Genomic DNA, 20,103 nt, shown 5'->3' with positions numbered 1-20,103 from the left:
CAGAATGTGTGTGAGCAGGCAAGCTAGAAGCTTCTCTGACAGCTCCTCAGTGGCAACTTCACAAAACATGGGGCTAAGCAAGTGGCTTGCAGCCTCTGAGCCCTTGCACTGCCAGACTGCTCTGAATGGGTCATAAGCACCCCAAGCCAGGACCTTGTTGCATGTTCGGCGTCACTCAAGAACTAACACTGGCTCCATGGTTTACAATGCCAGGAGCCTCTTTGAGCCTTTGGACCAAGGTGGGTGCCACCCGAGAACACACACAACCCCTACACAAGCACGAACGCACAATATTCTCTGGGGCTGCCCCTGGAGCTGCTTAGATAACTCTCCAAAAAGGTACCACCTGCTTTCGGTTTTGAGAGACAGTGTAGTTGGTATACAGTCGGCAGTGGGAGGATGTTACATGTTAAACACTCAGTCATCTGAACAGCTCAGCCATGGGAAGGAGAGTCAGGAAAGGCAGGCTGGCAGTGGGGCGCTGGGGGCTCGGAGAAAGATACAGAGGTTCAGCCTGGGGCCTTAGCCCCAAAAGCTGTTCCCAGTGCCCAGAAGGGGGATGTGAAGGGCAGAACAGACACTCGAAAACAAAACCACGTGTGGAGCGGCGGATGGAACTAAGTCTGAGCAGATCCTTGTGCGGAAGGACAGGCCAGGACTGGCCGGCAGGAGAAGGGGGCTGCTGGAAGAAGGTGGTAGTCAGAAAAGGGCCCTGCGGAGGAAATGTATGGAGAAGGTGAGCACTTTGGCCGCACCCTGAGCTCTAAGGCGGTCTGATAGCTGGAGACACGGGTCAAAACTCGGGATTTCAGAGTCTGAGGCATAGCCTCGCGAAACCCCGGATTCCAGCGAGCGCCGCCTGGTAACCGCTTCTGCGCGGTAGACCGAGGGAGAGCAGCAGGAGGCATCTCCGCCCTCACAACATAAAAACCAATGAAGACTCGGTCCGCCTCCAGAAAATGCAAATTTTGGAGGGCGGTCTCCGTGACCCCACCCTCCTCTGCAGACCAATCAGGGCGCGGTCCGCTTGCTCCGCGGGCTCTCCGAATGGACTGGTGGTGTTGGGGACCGGGCCTCCGGGAGCCGCGGGCTCTGTTGCCTTCTCCCGCACCTGCAGCGGCCCGGCTCGGAACTCATGGATACCTCCCCCAGCCGATAAACACGAGACCCCTAAGAAACCTCGACCCAGCAGGGGGATGACGCTTGCCTTTAATCCTAGCACTCAGGAGGCAGAGACAGGCGAATCTCGAGTTCAAGGCCAGCCTGGTCTAGAGTGAGTTCCAGGACAGCCAGGACTACACTGTGAAACTCTGTCTCGGAAAATAACCCCCCCCCCAAAGAAAAACAGGCCAAAACAGAGCTAGATCAGGCAGGGATCCCTCAACTGTGACGAAAGGAGAGCAGAACAGCGAGGGAAAGCGGAGAAGACAGACTGGAGACAAGCCAAGAGGTAACCCGGAGGAGGAGGAAACCAGCGAGGACGCGGAGGGTCCGGGTTGCAGTGAGACGGTGGGGCCCCTCCCCACACACCCACAAGAGAGAGGCGTAGCAAGGAGGCGCAGTCGCAGTGTGACAGGCTCTTTATTAGGCTCAGGGCGCGTCCAGTAGCAACAGCTTCTGCATGTAAGAGTCCAGCCAGCGGCGGCGCTCCAGGGCGGCCAGCAGGCGCGCGCGCTCCCGAAAAGCCGCGTCGTCAGCTAGCGCCAGGCTGCGCCGAGACAGGGGGGTACCCAAGTCCGCCCAGCCACGGCCCGGGGCTCGCAGGCTGCGGGAAAAAAGATGCAGTGATTGCGCGCTAGGCCCCACAGGCCACTGCGGGTCCCCACTGCAGTCTGACGCTAAGTACCCCTGCCTCCCAACCCCCGCGTGCGGTATCTCGCCTTCCCTTGGGGGTATCTCCTCCCTTCCCTGGGTATCCCGGATCTCACGCCTACCTGAACACACCAGCGAGGGGCAGAGCAACACCTGAGGCAGGGCCAGTGCCCCAGGGCACAAGCAGTAGAAGCAGCAAAAGCAGCAGCAGCCGCTCTCGAGGGCTCCTGGACATCTGGCAGGTCTCCATCACCTGTGGACACAGGGAACAGAATCTCAATGTCACCATCACACCCAGAAGCCTAGAGCCCACGGCCCAACCCCGCCACCAGTCTCCCGCAGGCCCCCCTACCGTGCAGTGGGCTCGGGCAGCTATGCTCACGCCCCCCTTATATACCCTCACAGCCCCCGCGGCGGCAGTGACGCAGGCTGGGCTGGGGGCGCGGGGTCACTCCACCCCACGCTCATTAGGAGCCGCCAGCGGTAATGAGAAGCCTGGTGGGGCCCTGCGCTGCCGTGGCCAACACCAACTAATTGGGACCCAGAGCCAGCACTGAAGAAGGGGGGTAGGGGGGACAGACAGAGAGGTGGACACAAGGGGTGTGTCAGAGGGATAAAAATAGAGGCTGGAGAGGGGGACCATCAGAGCACAAGTCGGGGACACAGAGAGAGGCAGGGAAGAGAGCACAGGGATACAAGGGAGAAGGACGGGGAAGAAATAACCTCCAGACAGAAGGGCGAAGATGGTGCCTAGGGAGGGAATAGCATGAAGGAAGAGAGGCTGAGGAGAGGATGTGGAAAGGACAGGCAGGCCCATCAAGGGAGACAGGGAGGAGAGAGAGAGGAGATGGTAGTGTGCAAACAGGTGAAGTCACCACCGTGAAATGGGACACAGGAGGCCTTGGGCTTCCACAGGGACGAGTCTTACCCCTCCCTACAAGGGAAATGGGGGCATGGTGAAGATTAGGGCCAACCTTTGTACCTGGCATGTTTCAAGGGGGTGCCCAAGGCTACCCCATGGTGTCGTATACTCAGGAGGCAGAAATAGAATCACTGCAAATTTGGGGCCTGTGTATGCTACATAATACTGTCTCAAAGAGGAGGGGGGAATAGAGAGAGAGACCCTCCTTCTCTATCGTGGGCAAGGGAGGTGGAGTGGGGCCTGGACTCCTACCCCCACAGAGATGAGGGACCAAACTTGGAATCCCAGACAGAAAGGTGGTCAAGCCAGAGCCCCCCACTCCTACATCCTAAAAACCTGGATTCTTCAGTCTGAAGAGAACAGTATGGCCTAGTGAAATTAGAGTGGAAAAGTACCGGGGACTTAGATCCTTAGATGTAGTGGGGGGAGTGGGAGAGGACATAGGACTCATTTATTTTTATTTATTTACTATGTATTTTGAGACAGGGTTTCTCTGTGTAGCTCTGGCTGTCCTGAAACTTGCTCTATAGACCAGGCTGGCCTAGAACTCAGATCCATCGACCTCTCCCTCCCAAGTGCTAGGATTGAAGGTATGCGCCAGCACCGCCCCTGGCTTTTGTCTTTGGGTTGATAGTTTGGGGTTGTTTTTCTGTTTGTTTATTTTGTGTGTGTATATTTGATTGGTTGGATTTTATTTCTGCTTTAGAGTTGCTGTAGCTCAAGCTGTCTTGGGTCTCACTATGTCACCCAAGCTGGCTTTGAACTCATAACCCTCTGCCTCCACCTTCCAAGAGCAGGGATCATAGGCCTATACCATCATACCAGGCCAAACTGTGGCTGAAAAGAGGTCATAGCTTGCTTCAATCCTAACTTCCTTTTCTACCCATCCATGAGGTCCTGTGTTTCTGTCCCTTTAAGTATCTCAGCCTGTTGCTAGGCTCTCAGGATTCCCCAGGGAGGGGACCAGGTGCGTCACCTGTCACCTGTGTGCCTCTGGGACCCTAGTGCCTGTTCCTTCCAGCGCCATTGCCATTCGGCAGCACTCCCTGCCTACCTCTTTGTTGAGAGCTGATCATCTGCCCTTGTCTTGGACATCACTGAACAGGTAAGAGACCCCATGACTCCAAATGACCCTGTCCCCCCACCCCAAGCTCACTCCTCCATCTCCACTGCACCACAGGAGTTACTGGGCCCCTAGCTCCATCATCTGTAAATGGGCCTGAGCCCGCTGTCCTGTCTGCATCCCCATCAGGCTGAGGAGTCCACACCTCACATCCCTATTTCTTGAAGACCTGGAACTCTAAGATCCAGACATCATTGTCTAACCCGTGGTCCGTGATCCCATGTCCTTTCCCCTGTAACCCTTTAGCCCTGCTTGTAGGCCCCAGTATTCAAAATCTCTTAAGTACCTAATTTCTGGCAAGAACCAAAGACAGAGACCCGTTGCCCTCCACTCTGTGGGACTCAGAGCCCAACAGTTTGCTTCTCAGGACTGTGGAGTCTTCCTCCTCCCTCTGACTGAGTTTGGGCCCTGGCTCTTCATTCTCATCCTCCTCAGGTTTTAAAGCCTTTGCAGTCCTGGCCTCCTAAGAACCTTGGGAGAAGGTTGTCCTATGTCCCCTTGGCCATCTGACACCCTCTGAAGGTGGAGTCTAACATTTGTGGGACCTTAGAAAGGTGTCATGTCCCAGTTTTTCAGGGACCCCACTGGGAAACGTACTACCACTCCCAGGAATCCCTGAGCTCCTGTATCCTTGGTGACCGGTTACCATCCCACAGCCTCCAGGGAGTTGCTGTTGGCCTTTGCCAGGGTCCCTGGACAGATCTGGTCTTTCTGGGAGCCGGTAGGTGTGGCCTCTGGGAATGGGCGTGGTACTTGAGTGGGCGTGGTGTTTGAGTGGGTGCGGCTCCAGATGCTTTGGCCTTGACTGTTTCCTGCCTACTCCTTCCACAGCTATAAGCACCTCAGAATCATGCAGCCCTTCAGCCCCATCTTCTTCTTCCTCCTCTTTCTCCTTGATGGTCTGAGTTCCAGGGCAGCTCCCTCAGCCTCTCTGCCTGTGGGCCCTGATCTCCAGGGGATGCTCCCGCCTTCTGGGATGCCCGCTGGTGCTCTAGAAAATGTCACTAGAGATCAACCTACCCCAGGATACTCTGCAGCCAGTCCTCCTGAGCACTCCCGGACACCGCCCTCAGCTTCCCCTCACGGCTCCGTAAAAAACTTACAGGAGACCCCCAGACCCAACCTCTCCCTTTCTCTAGAGACTCCCATGCCCGACCAGCTCACCTCAGTAGCAGAATCCCAGGGTACTTCACAAATGAGCCCCTCGACAGCAACACTTGCTAAACCTTCTGAGACCCCCAAACCAAACCTGACTGGAAGTTCCCAGTCTGAATCTTCTGAAACCCCCAAACCTAATCCCTCCAACACCTCACTCTCAGAATCTCCTGAGACTGTACACAATGACCCCACACCAGCTCTACACCATGAATCCCCTGAAATCTCCAAAGGAGATACCCCCAAACTCTCAGCTGGTGGAGGGCCCAAGATACCAAGTCCTAGCCCCACCCAATTCCTCAGCCCCAAATCCCTAGAGACCTATGACCCTGGTGCCACCAGAAACCTAAATTCTGCATTACTACCAATCACCTACCTTGACCCTACAGAAAGTCCACGGTCAGCCTTTCTCACCACCCACAACTCCAATCCCACTGACACCCCCCAAACACAATTCCCCCCAGCCCCCAGCCAAAATGTAACAGAGATCGCTGTGACCTCTGACTCGGAAACCACCTCTAGTCTTCCCACCCAACCAACAACCTTCAGGGAGGAAGCCACCACTCCCAGTGAACCAGGCTTGAGTCCCAGCCCAGAAGTGCCTACAGCCAGCCGAGTTGCCACCCCTGGCCTGTCCACCTCAGATTCCCTAGGGACCAAAGAGCTACATGTTCCCCAGAACTCAGGCCCTAAAGGGCCAGATATCCCTCTTCCCTCAGCACGGATTGCAGGACCCCCTGCTCCTCTAGAGCACCCCAATCAGGTAGCCCCTGCCGTGCCTCAGGCCCCTGAGAGACACAGCCGAGGAGACACAGTCAATACTATCATCGTGGTGGAGCGAGTGAAAGAGACCGGTGAGGGGCCTGAAGGCTAAGACTGGATCTGAGGGAGGAGGGCTGGGTCTGGACCTCTGGGTCTGAGGGAGGAGGAGTAAATCTGGATCCCTGGGTATAAAGTGGGGGAGTCTGGAACCCCTGGGTCTGAGGGAAGAGAGTTGGGTCTGAAGGAGGAGGGCTGGATTTGGATCTCTGGGTCTGGAACTCCTGGGTCTGAGGGAGGAGGCCTGGGTCTGGACTCCCGTGTTTGAGGGAGGACACCCTCAGCTTAGACGGTTGTGTCATCCCTCAGGGATGACTCTGGTCAGCCGCCCACGAGGCTCCGTCGGTGGGGCTCTGTGCCTGTTCTTCGCGGGGACAGGGATGCTGATTGGCATCTTCCTCTTGCTGTGGTGCCTCTACCGCCGGGCATCCAGACACAGGTCCTTTGCACACCACCGGCTCCAGAACAGCGGAGATGAACCAGGCGAGTGCTCGCTCAGTCTAGAAAGACCTTTCGCTTGCCTGACCTAGAACACCCTTTAAAGAACCCCTGTCCAAGGTCTGGTCCCAGCCTTGTTACATCTGCAATTATCCCTCTTCCTCCTCCCACTTCCTCCTCCCCCTCTGTAATAGGATCTCACTGTGTAGCTCAGATTCCCAAGACAGTAAGCCCCGCCCAATTCTGTAGCACCCCCCCAAATCCAGGCTCGCCCGCCACCGCCACCTCCCCAACACCCCCACACACACGATTACAACCCTCCCATTGGCCAGCCACCCGACGTGTCCCTTGTCCTTGCAGTCTTGCACCTGGATGCCCCGAAGGACCCGTTGGATCTCTACTTCTACGCCCCCGATGCGTGGGTGCCCTCGCACATCGCCACGCAGCAGCCACCTCCCACCCCTCCGCTGCCGCCCAAGCTGCCCCCTCCGCCTCGCGGGCCGCAGCGCCTTGAAGCCCTGTCGCCGGCCGCGCTGTCCCCCAACTTCGTCTGACGACCGAGCTGCAGACCCGGCCCAGCTTCAACGCCTAGAGGGACCCCAGAGCCAGGCAGAACTTCCCAATAAACCACCTCGCCCACTGGAATCTGTGCCTGAGTGCTTGGTGGAGGGGCCGAGGGGACCCGGGGTCCAGAGGAGCGAGGAGGAGAGACAAAAACTGAGGTCCAGGGCAGTGGCGGAGAGCTGGGGTCCAGACTAAAGCAAGGGGGAAACCGGGATCTGCACACCTGGGCCGGAGGGACGAGGGCTCGTGTGACCCGCATCACGTGACAACCTAATCTGTACACCAAAGCATTTATTGGGAGTGGGGTGGGGCAGGGCAGGATTTACGGTCACAGAGACAGACACCAAGACACAACCCTGCCCCAGGAACAACCCTCTACTCCCAGCCCCGCTCCCTTTCCTGGGATTCTGTAACTTCTCTCACATACCCCCCCTCCCCAGATTTCTACGTTGAAAAAGGGGTGTCTGTGAAGGGAAGCACCCCAGATTTGGAATCATTTAGCCCCTGAGGGACACAACAAATGGCCACTGAGAAACCGAGGGCAGTCTAAAGCCACCCAGGAGAATAAAGTGCACGGGTTTGGGGAAGAAAGGGAGATCCTGAAACCACCACAGGGAGGAAGAGGTGGCCTAGAGCCACTGAATTAATAGCTTTGAGCAGCCACTATTTAGACCTGAAAACTGAGTCAGAAAAAGAGCACAGGGTGAGCAGAGCCATTTCGACCATTTCCCTGGACATTGATTGTACTAAGCTAAGGACAAGGCCCGGCAAAGTGTGCTGGTGAGGGGATGAGAAAAGAAAAGACTGGGGGGGGGGGGGACTTGAAACCGCCATTTTCCCTCAGAAACGCTGGTGAGAATCAGTCCTGGGAATGGCGGCGTTGATGGTTGGTTGAACCAACTTGGAAAATGCAGAATGGTTAGGCGAGCCTTGGAACTCATAGAGGACGACCATGAATTTTTCTGAGTTGGGGACCACCTGAATAATCTCGGGGTAGCCTGAGAATCCCTGGGGTCTTGGGAAAAGGGGGTGAAACCTCAAAACCACAAGAAAGAGGTTGAACTGTCCATCCAAATAAAGCCCTGAAAGGGGAGATTTCAAACCACACAGGCGGAACAAGGGGAGAACAACTCTCAGGGGTGTTTGGGTATCCTTGAAACTGCTAGTGTGCAGCTTCACCCCTGCAAGAGGCAGTTGAGAAGGAGAGAGGGCTGGTCGGACAGCACTGGGCACAAGGGAAGACTTGCATCTTAAGCCTGAGGCAGGAGAGGAGTGGGGTTCCTCGACACTGCCGTTTAGGCTAGAGGTGTATCGAGTGGAGGTCCTGGAAACTGCCCACCAGTGGGAGGCACGTGGTCAGTAGTCCCGGACAGGGGGTGGGGGCCTTGGAGGCTGAACTGTGCTGTGTGTGGCCCCGTAGGAAGGCGGAGGTGCGGGGGGTGCCCCCGGGGGCTCAACCTCGTCTTCCATTTCACTTTCGTCACTGCCAGCCAGCTGGTCGTGGCCAACAAAGCCACACTTCTCCTCGCTCATCTCCTCCGGCTCTGCCCACGGCTGTTTCTCTCCCGAAGCAAAGACCCCATAGAAGATGACACCTCCATAGTGCACCAGGGAGGCTATGAGGAACACGTACTGCCACTCCTCCCGCGTCTGGGGGGCAGACAAGGCAGAAGGTCAGAGAGGGATGGGTGCACAGCTATCAGTTCAGGGACTCTGCAGGGTGATGCAGGAGGATAGCCAGTACGGGCTACATGTCTTCAAAAAATGCATATATTGGGAGTTGAAAGGTGGCTCAGAGCTTAAGAGCTCTTACTGCTTGCTTTGGCATGAGACCCAAGTTCAGTTCCCAGCATCCAAACAAGACAGCTCACAGTGGCCTCTGAGGGCTCAGCACTCACATGCATACACACAACTTAAAACAAATAGGAAGCCAGGAAGCAGAGGCAGGTGGATCTCTGTGAGTTCAGGGCCAGCCTGGTCTACACAGTGAGACTCTTATCAAAAAAAAAAAGAGTTGGTGAGATGACTCGGCAGGTTTAGTGCTGCCAATTCTATGACCTGAGCTCTATCCCTGGGATCCAGTGATGGGCAGAGGAAATCAACAGTTGTCCCCGGGCCTCTATACCATTCCATGCCACAAATCAGCTCGCACACATTAAGTTAATAAAAATAAATAAATTAATAAAAATAGATTTCTTTAAGAGCTCAAAGAAAATCTCTGAGCTTGAGACCAGCCTGGTCTACAGAGTGAGTTCTGGGACAGTCAGGACTACACAGAGAAATCCTGTCTCGAAAGAAAAAAAAAAAAAGGAAAGATAAAAGAGAGGGAAGAGGGTCTGGAGAGATGGCTCAGAGGTTAAGAGCCCTGGCTACTTTGCCAGATGTTCTGACTTCAATTCCAAACAAACACAGGGGGGCTCCCAACCATCTGTAATGAGATCTGGTGCCCTCTTCTGGCCTCCAGACATATAAGCAGTCAGAACGCTGTATAAATTTTTGAAAGACTGACAGACACACAGGCAGGCAGACAGACAGATAGACAGACAGACGACAGACAGACAGAAAGAGAGGAGGAACACTGGTTATCTAGAAGGTTCCAGGCATTCTCTTGGAGGGCTGTGCTAACCTTGTGCTTGGTCATTGCACCCACGATGATGGGGCACACCATCCCAGACAGTGTGCCCACGCCATTGGAAATGCCCATCAAGATGCTGGCATATCGAGGGGCGATGTCCAAGTGGTTCACGTTAAACCCTGGTGAGGTATCAAGGTAGCAGATGTCATACCAAATCCCCAACTCAGATAACCCATTGAATTGCTACACCACCCCAACCCCTGCTCTTCTGAGATTTTTCAAAAATTTGTATTTACTAATGTGTGTGGGATGGGGCAAGGATGTGAACGTGTGCATGGAGTGTCCATAAGGTCCAGTAGAGGGCGCCTGACCAACTGGAGCTGGAGTTATTGGAAGTATGGTAGCCGCTCGAAACCAAACTCCGGTCCTTTGCAAGAGCAGCAAGTATTTAAACCGCTCAGACATCTCTCTAATTCCTGAGAAAACCATTTCAGGGCCCGAGCTGATTTCAGTGCCCAAAATTGCCCATCTGAGGTTCTCACCAGAGATAGCAAAGCCACTGAAGCCCACAGCCAGGACCAGGAAGGAGATGGCCACGCCCTTGGAGTGTGAGTATCCGACCACCAGCAGCAGCGTAGCTTCCATCCCGAAACCTGAGGAGGGTCATGTCTCCCAAGTGCCCATTGTGACTCCGTTGGCCACCTTGCCATTGGCAGTCTCGATCTCACCCCGACCCCCTTCTATCGACCCCTTCTAGTCAGATCTAACCCTGGTCCCACTAAACTAGAGTGGGTCCTGCTTCCCCAAGATCCAACCTAATCCATGCCTTTTGGCTGCTCTGCCTCAAAAGAGGTCATTGTGATCCCACCTTGTGACCCAACACCCCATCTCTGAACCCTCAAAAGTCACTTCTCATAAGGAAGCTCAAGACCCCACTCATCTCTCCTTGACTCCTGAACCCCACTCTCAGCTGATCTTGTGAGGTCCCCACTCACAGGCTGGTGTTCCAATGTCCCCACCCATGACCTGTTTCTCTAAAACGTCAATTATGTCCAGTCGCCTGTCTCCTCAGGTCCCCCACCCACAGCCCTCCTCACTCCCTAAGTCCGGTCCACCTAACCTCCTGAAGGTCCCATCCTTCCAGTTCGGTGTCTTCTCTACACCATCCGGGTCTGCCTACCCTTCCACATGGTGGTCTCCAAACCTGACTTAGTGAAACTGTTGCACACCGCCCCTTACTCCCTTTGGGTCTGGTCGGTCACGCCCTTGACCCCGTCTCTGCCCCGCCCACCAGCCCTCCCCTTTGTACTCTGCTCCACCCACTCACCCCCGCAGTTCATCAGCTTTCGCACATTGGTCGTGGACATTATATGACGACTGCGCAGGAAGTCGGCGATCTGGCCTCCGATGGGTACGATGATAGTCATGACAAGGTGAGGCAGTGCCGACACCAGTCCCACCTGTGAGAGCGAGGGAATGGGCAGCCTCTCCCTTTGGGTGACCACCACCCCCTCCTCCATACCTGCCTCGGGATGCAGACACCCTGTTCTTCACCCCCATCGAGCCCCCTACTCCTGCACCCTCACCTTGCTGATCTCAAAGCCGAACACTTCTTCAAAGTAGGCGGGCTGGGAGATGAGGAGCAGGTAGAAAGTCCAGCTGCGGCAAAAGTTGGCGACAATGATGGCATAGACCGGCATGGAGGTAAAGAAGCGCCTCCAGGGTGTGTTAAACTTCTGTGGGGGGCGGGGAGAGGAGGGGAGAGCAGACCGTGCTAAGACAGATACCAGGACTTGGGAACTTTGTGTCCCTTTAGGGACCCCAAGATAGTTCACTGAAGCCTCTAGAATAGGCCACACGTTTCTTCTGGGGACTTAGGAATTCTAAAAATCCAGCCTTAAGGTCCCATTGCAAGGACGAAGGATGTGTCCTGACTCCCCAAGGCTCCTCAGGTGTCATGATAACCCATAAATGGTGAGCCCGGTAAAATGTCTATTCAATCACTCCCCAAAGTCAGCCACACCCACAGCAATATCTAGCAAAACTTCACATTCTAATCCCATCTGCTGTTTTTAACCAGGCTTCCTGGGTGGCTCTAAGTCACCCACCTAGTACCTGCCATTCCTAAACTCCATCCCATCTAATATGGAAACTAGCCCAGTTATTTTCTTTCTTTTTTCCCCTTCATTTTTTTTTTCAATAGGAATGCATGCTAGGCAGGAACTCTTTCATTGTGAAACCCCCGAAGCCCCTCGCTAGGAGATTCTGGGAAAATGATCTACCACTGAGCTAAACCTCTAACCCAGGTTTCAGTTTTGAAACAAAGATTCAGCAAATGCCTAGCCCGGCCTTGAACTCATTTTATAACCTGCCCTTGAACTTGCAATCCTCCTGCCTCTGCACCATTTGTCCCCAGCCTTTTGCTTGGCAGTCCTTTGAGCCAACACACACACACACACACACACACACACACACACACACACACACACACACCCCACCCCAGTCACGGTAGCCTCATGACCAACCGTAACAGGGTTCATGAGCTTGGCGCTTTCTCCGATGGCATCCTCAATGTATTTGCGCTCCTCCTCGGAGATGCTGGGGTGTAGTGCAGGTGACTCGTAGGAGACAAGCAACCAGAACAGGTACCAAAAGATCCCGAAGCTGCCTGAGGGGGTCAGGAGGGAGGTGGGTGTAGGTTGACATCTGTACTTGCTCAGACAGTCCCAGTGCCACCCAGAACCATGCATCTGAGTCCCTCACCATAGACATAGAAGACAGAACTCCATCCTGAATACTGTACCAGGACCCCAGCCAGAGGCATGGCAACCACTGCCCCGGCATAGGAACCTGAGGAAACAATGAGGGTAGAGAACAGACCTAGATACAGGAGAGTAGATCCTCATCCCTGAAATCTCTGCCACACCTAAGTTGAGATCACAGTTCAGCCCCCACTTACACAAGTGCTGGTCCCCAGCCCCTTCCTCTCACCGCAAAAGGCTGTCGTCGCCAGCCGACTCCGTTCTAAGGGAGGGGCCCATTTGCTCCAGATGCCATGGCAAGCAGGGTATGTGACCCCCTAGGGAGGGAGCACGGAGGTCAACAAGAAGAGGTGAGGTCAGAGAGGGGAGCAGGGCTTATGGGGCAGGCTTTACCTCCACCAATCCCTGAAGGATCCTCACGAAGATGACACAGCCATAGTGAACACGGGCTGCTGAAGGGATCAACATATTTAGGGTGGAGGTAGCCACAATGGCAAAGCCAAAGACCCTGTTGAGAAAGGTGGGGGGAAAAAAGAGTCTAGCCACGCCAAATATAGTGAGGTGTTTGCTTGGTGCTAGCCATTCAGCCTTCCACTGCTCCTAGGATTTTCCCCGTCCTTCCCACAACAGGCCCTGCATTTCACAGAACTGGAGATCACCTCCAAGATGTGCCTTCAAACAAGACCCTCCCAATTTCCCAGAGCCAAACACACGACCACACCCCCTAGCTCCACCACATACAACTGCACTTTCTGCCACCTTGAGACGCCACCACTGTACCTGTTGGCTGCGAATTTTTGGCAGATAAATCCTCCAGGAATCTGAGTGACAATGTACCCCCAGAAAAAGGAGCCATGTATGAGGCCGACAGTCTCTGGATCCCAGTTGAACTGGGCTTTCTGTGGGTCAAAATACACATCAAACTAGATGCTCTCCAAACTCTACCGTCCACTAATCAGCACCCACAGATTTAGCACCTCAGCCAATCAGCAACAAGATGCCCCGCACTCTACCCAAATCTACCAATCAGAGAGCTCAGTGGAGCTCCGCCCTTCTATGCTGCTAGGGCCTACCCTACCACTGTAGCTACAGGCGCTGCTGCCTAGAAGCTTGGTTCTACTTGCTTGCTTACCTCAGTATCCCCTCCCTGAATATCCCCAACTGTGGGGGTGACTGCCTCCTGTTTGTGGACAGACCTGTATGGGGTCTAGGCAGGGCCAAGAAGCAACTAAATTAGGGGCATCCCCAATTACAATGGAGCAAAGGACAGGGTTTCAGGTAAGCCATAGCACAAACCAAGATTTTTTTTTTCTTTTCCCAGTCAAGGACATAGCTTGTATACTACCCAAGTTAAAATAGCATAAATCTAAGCTTGGACAAGGTTTTAGGTGTAAGTCAGAACTAATCAGGTGGACATAGGCAGAGGTGAATTTGGAAAAGAGCTTGAGATAGCAGTGAAATTATTCAAGTGATCCGGGAACATAAACGTGAGGCACGGCCGTAAGTGAAAGGGCTAGAAGGTCCAAAGGGGGCCATAAGTAGCGAACCTAATGCTATTGCTGTCGTTTCCGTAATCTGGAATGGAAAAGGGGCGGAGCTTCCTTTATATAAGGGCGGGGGTTGAGGAAGCCAGGAACCGGGAGTGGGGTCAGATCTATAAGGAGGCACAGATGGGCAGGACCAAAGGGTAGTAACTAGGGAGGAATGCGACCTGGACCACAGGCTGTGAGCAGGGCTCGCCAAAGCAGCTACCTGCACCACCACGTGGCCCCCACGGTGGGTTGTACTGTTGTTGACCATGGATACGATGGCCACGCCCAGGTTGCAGCGGATGCCAAAGCTGATGCAGAAACCCAGACCGCTCATGATCGCGATGATGTAGCGGCGAGGGAGGCCAAAGCAAGTGCAGTCCACCACCGGCGGGTCCCGCGTGTGTGTGGTCACTGGGCGCCCGTCGGCGCTCAGCTCCAATGTCTCCGCGCCTTCCTGCCGCTTCTCCAGTAACCTGCAGGGAAGCGAGAAGCAAAGACTCAGCAGTCTAGGCCCCTCCTCCTGGTGACACAGGGGTCTTAGGTTTAACCTTTCTTGGCTGCCCTCGCTATGACGCAGGCATCTCTGGACCCGGGTTTCCCTCCCTCTGTCCAAGAACTCAGGTTTCCTTCTCCTCCCTGTGACACAGGAGTGCATGGCAAAACCTACTTCTTTGGCCAGACCCAAAATCTGAGTCCGAATTCCTTCCAGTCCCAGGAGTCCAGGCCACCAGCTTTCTCCTGCCACCGGCGCTCTCCTGCCTCAACTCTGGGGTCAAGATCTCCAGTCGACTTCTCCGCAGCCCTCTCTCATCTCTCTCCACCAGGGAGTTATAGATTCTACACAACTCTTTGGAATCAAAGAGCAGATGCCTGCAAGCCCCCACCGCAAGGCTCCAAGACTGTCCCCAGCCCCCTCCAGCAGATGCAGATCCGAGTCTATTTGAGTCAGCAAAGGTACAAAAGAGAGCCCTGCGCAAAGGTGTCAACAGAGCAGATGCTTCCGAGCCATCTCGGCTATATATATCGACCCCCCTCCCCCTCCATCTCCCCCTGTGGTTGCCCTGCCCTGCTTCCAGGTCCCAGATGTGGGGCTGACGTCCAGCTAACGCCGACTGAAGCCCATTCCCACAGATGTGGTTTGGGGGACTCCCTCGTGGGTTGCCGAATCCAGCAGCCCGGCTTAAGCATCCATCCCGGGGGAATCTGGAGTTCAGACTGTCAGCCTAGGGGGCAGGGAGGGGGAGTGATAGCTGGTGTCCTGGCAAGGGACAGATGGCCCTGGTAGGGAGATTGGCGCATTCATTCCCCGGCGTGACTCTCGCCTCCGCCCGATCTGCATCCAGGATTGAGCCTGTGATGATGGATAGGGCTCATGGAGGGGCTGCCTCCCAGCCCGAGAGAGGCCGCTGGAGACCGAAGAGCCTGACCTGGAGGCCGGAGGAGAGAGACCAGAGAGGTGGGGAGACTGCAGCAGCAATGAAAGACTGAAAGACAAAGAACTATGGAGAGTGGGAGTGGGGCAGAACGGGGGGGGGGGTAGCCAGAGACTGGGGCGGGGAGACCTAGTGAAGACTGAGAGAGAGAGAGAGAGAGAGAGAGAGAGAGAGAGAGAGAGAGAGAGATTAAAAGATAGTGACCCAGAGAGTAAGAAATCCAGAGTGGGAAGATGACAGAACCTAGGGAGAGAGGGTCAGAGAATGAGAAAAAGGGAGACAGAGTAGGAATTGACAGACAGGCAGTAAGAGACACACTTGTGAGGAGGGCGGAGAGCGCCTCAGATGCTCAAAAATGGAGAGATGAGGACACACTGAGGACGAATGATCTGGGGCCATGAAGTGCCTGAAGTGTGGGGACATTTAGTGTTCAGTGTGGCCCTTCTGAGGCGGGTAGGCAGGCAGGGGATCGGGCTGGCTCCCAGGAAGGGGCGAGAACAGATGGAGGCGAGGGAGCCAGGGACGGGGGAGGAGAGAACAGCCAGACGGGCTGGGGGAGGGGGGGAGGACCAAAGAACACAGGCAACAGCCCCGTACTGAGACTTAAGGAGGTGGGGAGGGGCAGGAAAGAAATGGGGTGGAGTCGGGCGGTGGTGGTGGTGGTGGTGGTGGTGGTGACACACCCTTTGATCCCAGCTTTCTGGAGGCAGAGGCAGGTGGATCTCTGAGTTCAAGGTCAGCCTGGTCTACAGAGTGAGTTCCAGGACAGCCAAGGCTACCCAGGGAGGCTGAGGCAGGAGCATTGCTGCAATTTCAAGACCAGCCTGGGCTACAGCAAGTGAGGGAGGGCAGAGATGTGACCCAGTTGGCCTAGCATGTAGGAAGGTCTGAGTTCCCTCCCCAACACTACGTAAGCCAACTATATTAGCACACACATGTAATCATAACAGAGGCAGGAGGATCAGGAGTTCAAGGTCATCTGAATTTGAAGCCAGCCTGTGCTAAGCCAGACTTTATCTCAATGAAACAAAACAAGCCGCATGGTGGTGCTCACCTTTAACCACAGTACTTTAAGGAAGAGGCAGGATCTCCTCCGTGAGTTCTAGGCCAGCCAGGGCTACTGGGACAGAGCCTAGAGCCTGTCTCAGAGAGAGAGAGAGAGAGAGAGAGAGAGAGAGAGAGAGAGAGAGAGAGAGAGAGAGAGAAGAGGTGGTCCTGAGGATAGAAGGAGAGAGGGGATAGATAGGAACCAAGAGAAAGAAGAAAGAAAGGTAGAGGGGACACAGCCCAGGAGCTGGGAATCAAAGCCCCCAGAGTAAATAACATGGAGGAAGGACCCCACCTGCTCCCTTCCACAGAGCATTGGCCAGTGAGACTGGAGTTTGGTTCTGGGTTAATTTCTGATATTTGACTGACTATGAAACTATAGGTGTGAGTGTAACCCCTGATATCTGTCAGGTTTCTCTAAGCCATGCAAGCTTTTCAAATAGGATTCTGAGTATCACACAAAATTTAAAAAAAAAAAAAAGCCAGACACTACACATACAGGGAAGTTTGAGTGTGGCCCGGTGGTGTGAGCCTGTAATCCTACCACTTAGGGGATGAAGGCAAGAGGATTGAGAGTTCAAGGCCAGCCTGGACTGCAGAAGACCTTGTCTCAAATAACAAGAGTCACAGAAAACGCCTATCTCCTCTCTGATGACCCCAACTAGGACAAGAATTTGTTGAGGGACTGTGTCCCTTAGCTTAGGGTGGTGTTTCCCCCAAGGAAGACCATGCCTCATCTACTCCCTGGGTATCTGTCCATTTCCTGCGTCTCTGTCCCCCTATGCCTTGGCAGATTGCTGCTCTCCTACTGTAGAACTAGGAAACTGAGACTCCAAAAACAGATCTCACAGGTCCAAGGTCACACTCCTTCTGTGGGCCAGATCCATTCCTGGCCCCCAGCAATGCCCTACCCTGAGCCTGGCTATAAGAAGCCAGCAATGGCTGGCTCCTGGCTCCTCTACTTTGTCCTATGTCACCCTGAGTTACCTGGTCCGAGAGCCCCCACCCCCAAGCCAGCAGCATTCACCTCCAGGAGCATCTGTAGATCTTAGCTGGGTTTGGGGCTTGGGAAGGAGCATGACCTGTGTGCCATTAATAACCCCCACTGTCAAAGGAAACTCTGGGTTTTGTTTGCAAATAAAGGCTTGCTCCGTTCCCCTTTTCTGCTGCTTCTCCTGGCTCTGGGGTCTCTGATTTCAGAAAGAGAAGGCAAGACTGGAGACCCAGAGGGGAGATGGAGAGACTAAGGGAGGGGGCCTGAGGAGCACCTGCCTCTTGCTGTCACCCCCCCCAACCCCCTCCACCAGCACACCCTTCTCCAACTCCCCTGACTTCACGCTGGTGTATTTTGAGAAACTCGTGAAAGGAGGCGAGAAAAAAGGGTGGGGAGGGGCTGGGAATTGGAATAGGAAGAGGTGAAGCTGTCTCAGCTCCCCCTCCACTGCTCCCCCACACCAACACCACCACAGACCACACTGCACCTCTGTCCACCCTCATCCCTCTCCTGTTACTAGAGGGTAGGGTTAACTTTGGAGGTGAGCTGCAGCAAGCCGGGCTATCACACTAGCATTAGATTCAGGTGGCCCAGTAAGATGGGCTGAGGAACACGTAAAGGTGGACCCGAGTCCTGTGTGGAGAAAGCAGGGTCTGAGGGCACCATGCCCACGAGGCCATCTCCTCCCCGCACTGTGTATAGATATTTTTAGGCTTCTCAAGAGCTGAGTAATTTCTCTGACTTGGAGCCAGAGCTGGGGTTGGGGGTGAGAGGCTGGGAGGTGTCCAGGCTACCTCAAGGGACACCGGGGTCACTAGAATCATGGCCCTTGGTGGGAGCAAATCTCACCCGGTTCTAGCTTTATCCCTTGGGAAGTCCATATTACCCCCAAGCTTAATTTGCTTCTGTGGCCTGAAACTCCCTTCATCCCACCCCCACCCCCAGAAGCTAGGATACCCCAGTTTTTCCCTCTCAGCTTAACCCCCCCCCTCAAGGACAAGAACCAGCAGCCCCAATCCGCTTTAGCTCCAGATTAACTGCCTCGAGGGACAGAACCTGAGAAAGAGGAGAGATGGAGAGAGCCAGGGTGGGAAGATAGCAGAGAGTAGTCAGAGATGCTGAGAGAGACGGAAATCAAAGTGGGGACCAGAGGTCCGGGGAAAGAGAGAGGCCGGGGACTGCAAGAGTCAGAGTCAGGACTGATGGACAGCTAGTAGGCGGCCGCATTGGCTCCTAATCAGAGAGAGGGGACAGACACCCAGAGGGAAGAGGGACCCAGAGATAGGAGACATATCTAAAGTAAAAGACCAAGAAGACAAGTGGACAGAGATCCAGGGAATAGGGAGGGGTACGCAATCCCAAAGAAAAGTCGAGCCCAAGGTAGGGTGAGGTGCGGGGGATGGGGGTGGGGGACGATGATGAACCAGGCAGGGTGGAAGGACAGCACCGACAGGACGGAATCCTGAACAGATGGGTGGGCCTCCCCACACTGTGCCTGGGTGTCGCCTCTCTTCTTCTTCTGTTCGTTGCTCTCGGGTGGAAAAGGGGCATCCTCATCCTTACCCTCCCAGGAACCCCACCAGGCTCACCGGTGCAGCCTCCCCAGGGCGCGCCCCGCCAGCTTCCGAAACTCCTCCTGCCGGAACTCCATGGTGGCTGTGCCCACGCGGGTCCCCTGCCAATCCCCCCGCCCGCGGGCCCGGGCGGCCGCGTCCGGGATCCCGGGGTCCGCCCCGGCCCGGCCCGGCCCCGCAGCTCCGCTCGGGGGGAACCAGGCTGCGAGTGCCCGCTGCCCAGGGCTGTAGCGGACTCAGCGTCGGGGCGGGGCGGGGCATCCACGCCCACCCAACGAGGCCCCACCCCTTGTAAGAAGGACCCGCCCTCTCCTTCCAAAAGGCTACCTGGAGATGCTAGACCAGTCCTTATGTCACTTGGTTTGCAGGCTAGACCCTCTCTCCCTCAGCTCTCCCATCCTAGAGCCTCCACCTGTCCATTTCAAGACCACGTCCCTGGGATTGAACTCTGAGTTTGCCTCGTTCCCCACTATAAAACACTCCCCAAATAGTCTGCAGGTTCCAAGCCCTTTGAGTCTCTCCTTCCCATCAGACCTTTGGCTTTCTCTCTCTCTCTCTCTCTCTCTCTCTCTCTCTCTCTCTCTCTCTCTCTCTCTCTCTCTCTCTCAAAAAAAATTTTTTTTGAGTGCTGCACGTCTTTAATTCTAGCATTTGGGAGGCAAGCAAGCGGATCTGTGTGAATTCAAAGCCAGGCTGGTCTATACAGCGACTTCCAGGATTGCCACTGCTACACAGAGAAACTGTCTCCAAAAAAGAGAAAAAGGTTATTTTTTTTAAAGTTTAATTTAGGTATGCGTGTTTTGCTGGCATATTATATTATTATATATCGGTGTACTATTTGTATGCCTAGTGGCATTGGAAGCATGGAGATGGCACGAGATCCCCTGCAACTGGAGCTGTGAGCCGCCATCTACGTCTTTGGAACTGAACGCAGTTCCTCTGGAAGAGCAGCCTATTACTGCTGAGCCATTTCTCCGGCCCCTTTTTCTTTTTTTGGCCATACTAGGAATGGGACCCAGAGCCCCACACATGCTAGGCAAGTCCACCGAACTACAATCCCAGTTCTCGCTCTGTAGTTCAGGTTGCCCTTTTTGATCTTGCTGCAGCCTCCTGAGGAGCTGGGGTTGCCCGCTGTGCGGGTGGATTGACTTTCTCGCTTTTCGTATTCCACTTTTCCCCTTGAGTTCTACTTTTTTTATCTGCACCCCATCTTTCTCTCCCTGAGTTTCAACTCCGTCTCCTTTCATCCTTTTGAACTCTACTAGATACAATAGGCTTGTCATTACGCCATTACTGCCCTTCGTGCCCCACAGTTTCCTCCGCACTTCCCTAGAATACGTCGGGTTCCCTAGA

At 54.7% G+C, this 20,103-nt stretch overlaps 3 protein-coding genes across 6 annotated transcripts; 1 reads left to right on the top strand and 2 right to left on the bottom strand.

The window, feature by feature from the left end:
* Positions 1-1,524: 1,524 nt before the first annotated feature.
* On the bottom strand, positions 1,525-2,174 carry Pth2 (parathyroid hormone 2). The gene is made up of 2 exons (NM_001109144.1): positions 1,935-2,174; positions 1,525-1,765 (listed from the first exon to the last, which is right to left on the bottom strand). Exons 1-2 carry the CDS (start codon positions 2,099-2,101, stop codon positions 1,591-1,593), a joined length of 342 nt encoding a protein of 113 aa, NP_001102614.1. The 5' UTR covers positions 2,102-2,174; the 3' UTR covers positions 1,525-1,590.
* A 1,046-nt stretch (positions 2,175-3,220) lies between these two features.
* On the top strand, positions 3,221-6,914 carry Gfy (golgi-associated, olfactory signaling regulator). Of its 2 annotated transcripts, XM_087656683.1 has the most exons (6): positions 3,221-3,324; positions 3,756-3,839; positions 4,426-4,578; positions 4,689-5,866; positions 6,141-6,314; positions 6,630-6,914. In XM_087656683.1, the coding sequence occupies exons 4-6, from the start codon at positions 4,708-4,710 to the stop codon at positions 6,821-6,823; spliced, it is 1,527 nt and encodes a 508-aa protein (XP_087512809.1). In that variant the 5' UTR covers positions 3,221-3,324; positions 3,756-3,839; positions 4,426-4,578; positions 4,689-4,707; the 3' UTR covers positions 6,824-6,914. The 2 variants fall into 2 exon arrangements, with proteins under 2 accessions (XP_087512809.1, NP_001419685.1); NM_001432756.1 differs by lacking the exon at positions 3,221-3,324 and having other exon boundaries at positions 3,766-3,839.
* A 193-nt stretch (positions 6,915-7,107) lies between these two features.
* Positions 7,108-18,988, bottom strand: Slc17a7 (solute carrier family 17 member 7). 3 transcript variants are annotated; one of them, XM_087577366.1, is made up of 13 exons: positions 18,766-18,988; positions 13,923-14,175; positions 13,303-13,377; positions 12,951-13,069; positions 12,564-12,678; positions 12,400-12,487; positions 12,172-12,258; positions 11,934-12,076; positions 10,995-11,144; positions 10,736-10,868; positions 9,951-10,061; positions 9,460-9,587; positions 7,108-8,483 (listed from the first exon to the last, which is right to left on the bottom strand). In XM_087577366.1, the coding sequence occupies exons 1-13, from the start codon at positions 18,825-18,827 to the stop codon at positions 8,190-8,192; spliced, it is 1,758 nt and encodes a 585-aa protein (XP_087433492.1). In that variant the 5' UTR covers positions 18,828-18,988; the 3' UTR covers positions 7,108-8,189. The 3 variants fall into 3 exon arrangements, with proteins under 3 accessions (XP_087433492.1, NP_446311.1, XP_087433475.1); NM_053859.5 differs by lacking the exon at positions 13,303-13,377 and having other exon boundaries at positions 18,766-18,960; XM_087577349.1 differs by lacking the exons at positions 13,303-13,377; positions 18,766-18,988 and adding an exon at positions 14,370-14,907.
* Between the last annotated feature and the right edge of the window lie 1,115 nt (positions 18,989-20,103).

This window comes from Rattus norvegicus, chromosome 1, assembly GCF_021556685.1.
Source record: "Rattus norvegicus strain SHRSP/BbbUtx chromosome 1, alternate assembly SHRSP_T2T, whole genome shotgun sequence".
Classification (NCBI taxonomy): Eukaryota; Metazoa; Chordata; class Mammalia; order Rodentia; family Muridae; genus Rattus; species Rattus norvegicus.
The sequence above is the reverse complement of the archived record's forward strand: the minus strand, read 5'-3'. Positions and strand labels throughout refer to the sequence as shown.

What these genes read in the sequence shown, in the direction of transcription:
- Pth2 (NM_001109144.1), bottom strand. Translation starts at nt 2,101, where the DNA reads ATGGTGACATTGAGATTCTGTTCCCTGTGTCCACAGGTGATGGAGACC. An exon ending in CCCCTCGCTGGTGTGTTCAG is followed by an intron (nt 1,766 to 1,934) that starts GTAGGCGTGAGA and finishes TTTTTCCCGCAG; the next exon opens with CCTGCGAGCCCCGGGCCGTG.
- Gfy (XM_087656683.1), top strand. Translation starts at nt 4,708, where the DNA reads ATGCAGCCCTTCAGCCCCATCTTCTTCTTCCTCCTCTTTCTCCTTGAT. An exon ending in GGAGCGAGTGAAAGAGACCG is followed by an intron (nt 5,867 to 6,140) that starts GTGAGGGGCCTG and finishes GTCATCCCTCAG; the next exon opens with GGATGACTCTGGTCAGCCGC. An exon ending in GAACAGCGGAGATGAACCAG is followed by an intron (nt 6,315 to 6,629) that starts GCGAGTGCTCGC and finishes TTGTCCTTGCAG; the next exon opens with TCTTGCACCTGGATGCCCCG.
- Slc17a7 (XM_087577366.1), bottom strand. Translation starts at nt 18,827, where the DNA reads ATGGAGTTCCGGCAGGAGGAGTTTCGGAAGCTGGCGGGGCGCGCCCTG. An exon ending in CAAAAATTCGCAGCCAACAG is followed by an intron (nt 12,679 to 12,950) that starts GTACAGTGGTGG and finishes CTTTCTCAACAG; the next exon opens with GGTCTTTGGCTTTGCCATTG. An exon ending in CAGTGGCTTTGCTATCTCTG is followed by an intron (nt 9,588 to 9,950) that starts GTGAGAACCTCA and finishes ATACCTCACCAG; the next exon opens with GGTTTAACGTGAACCACTTG.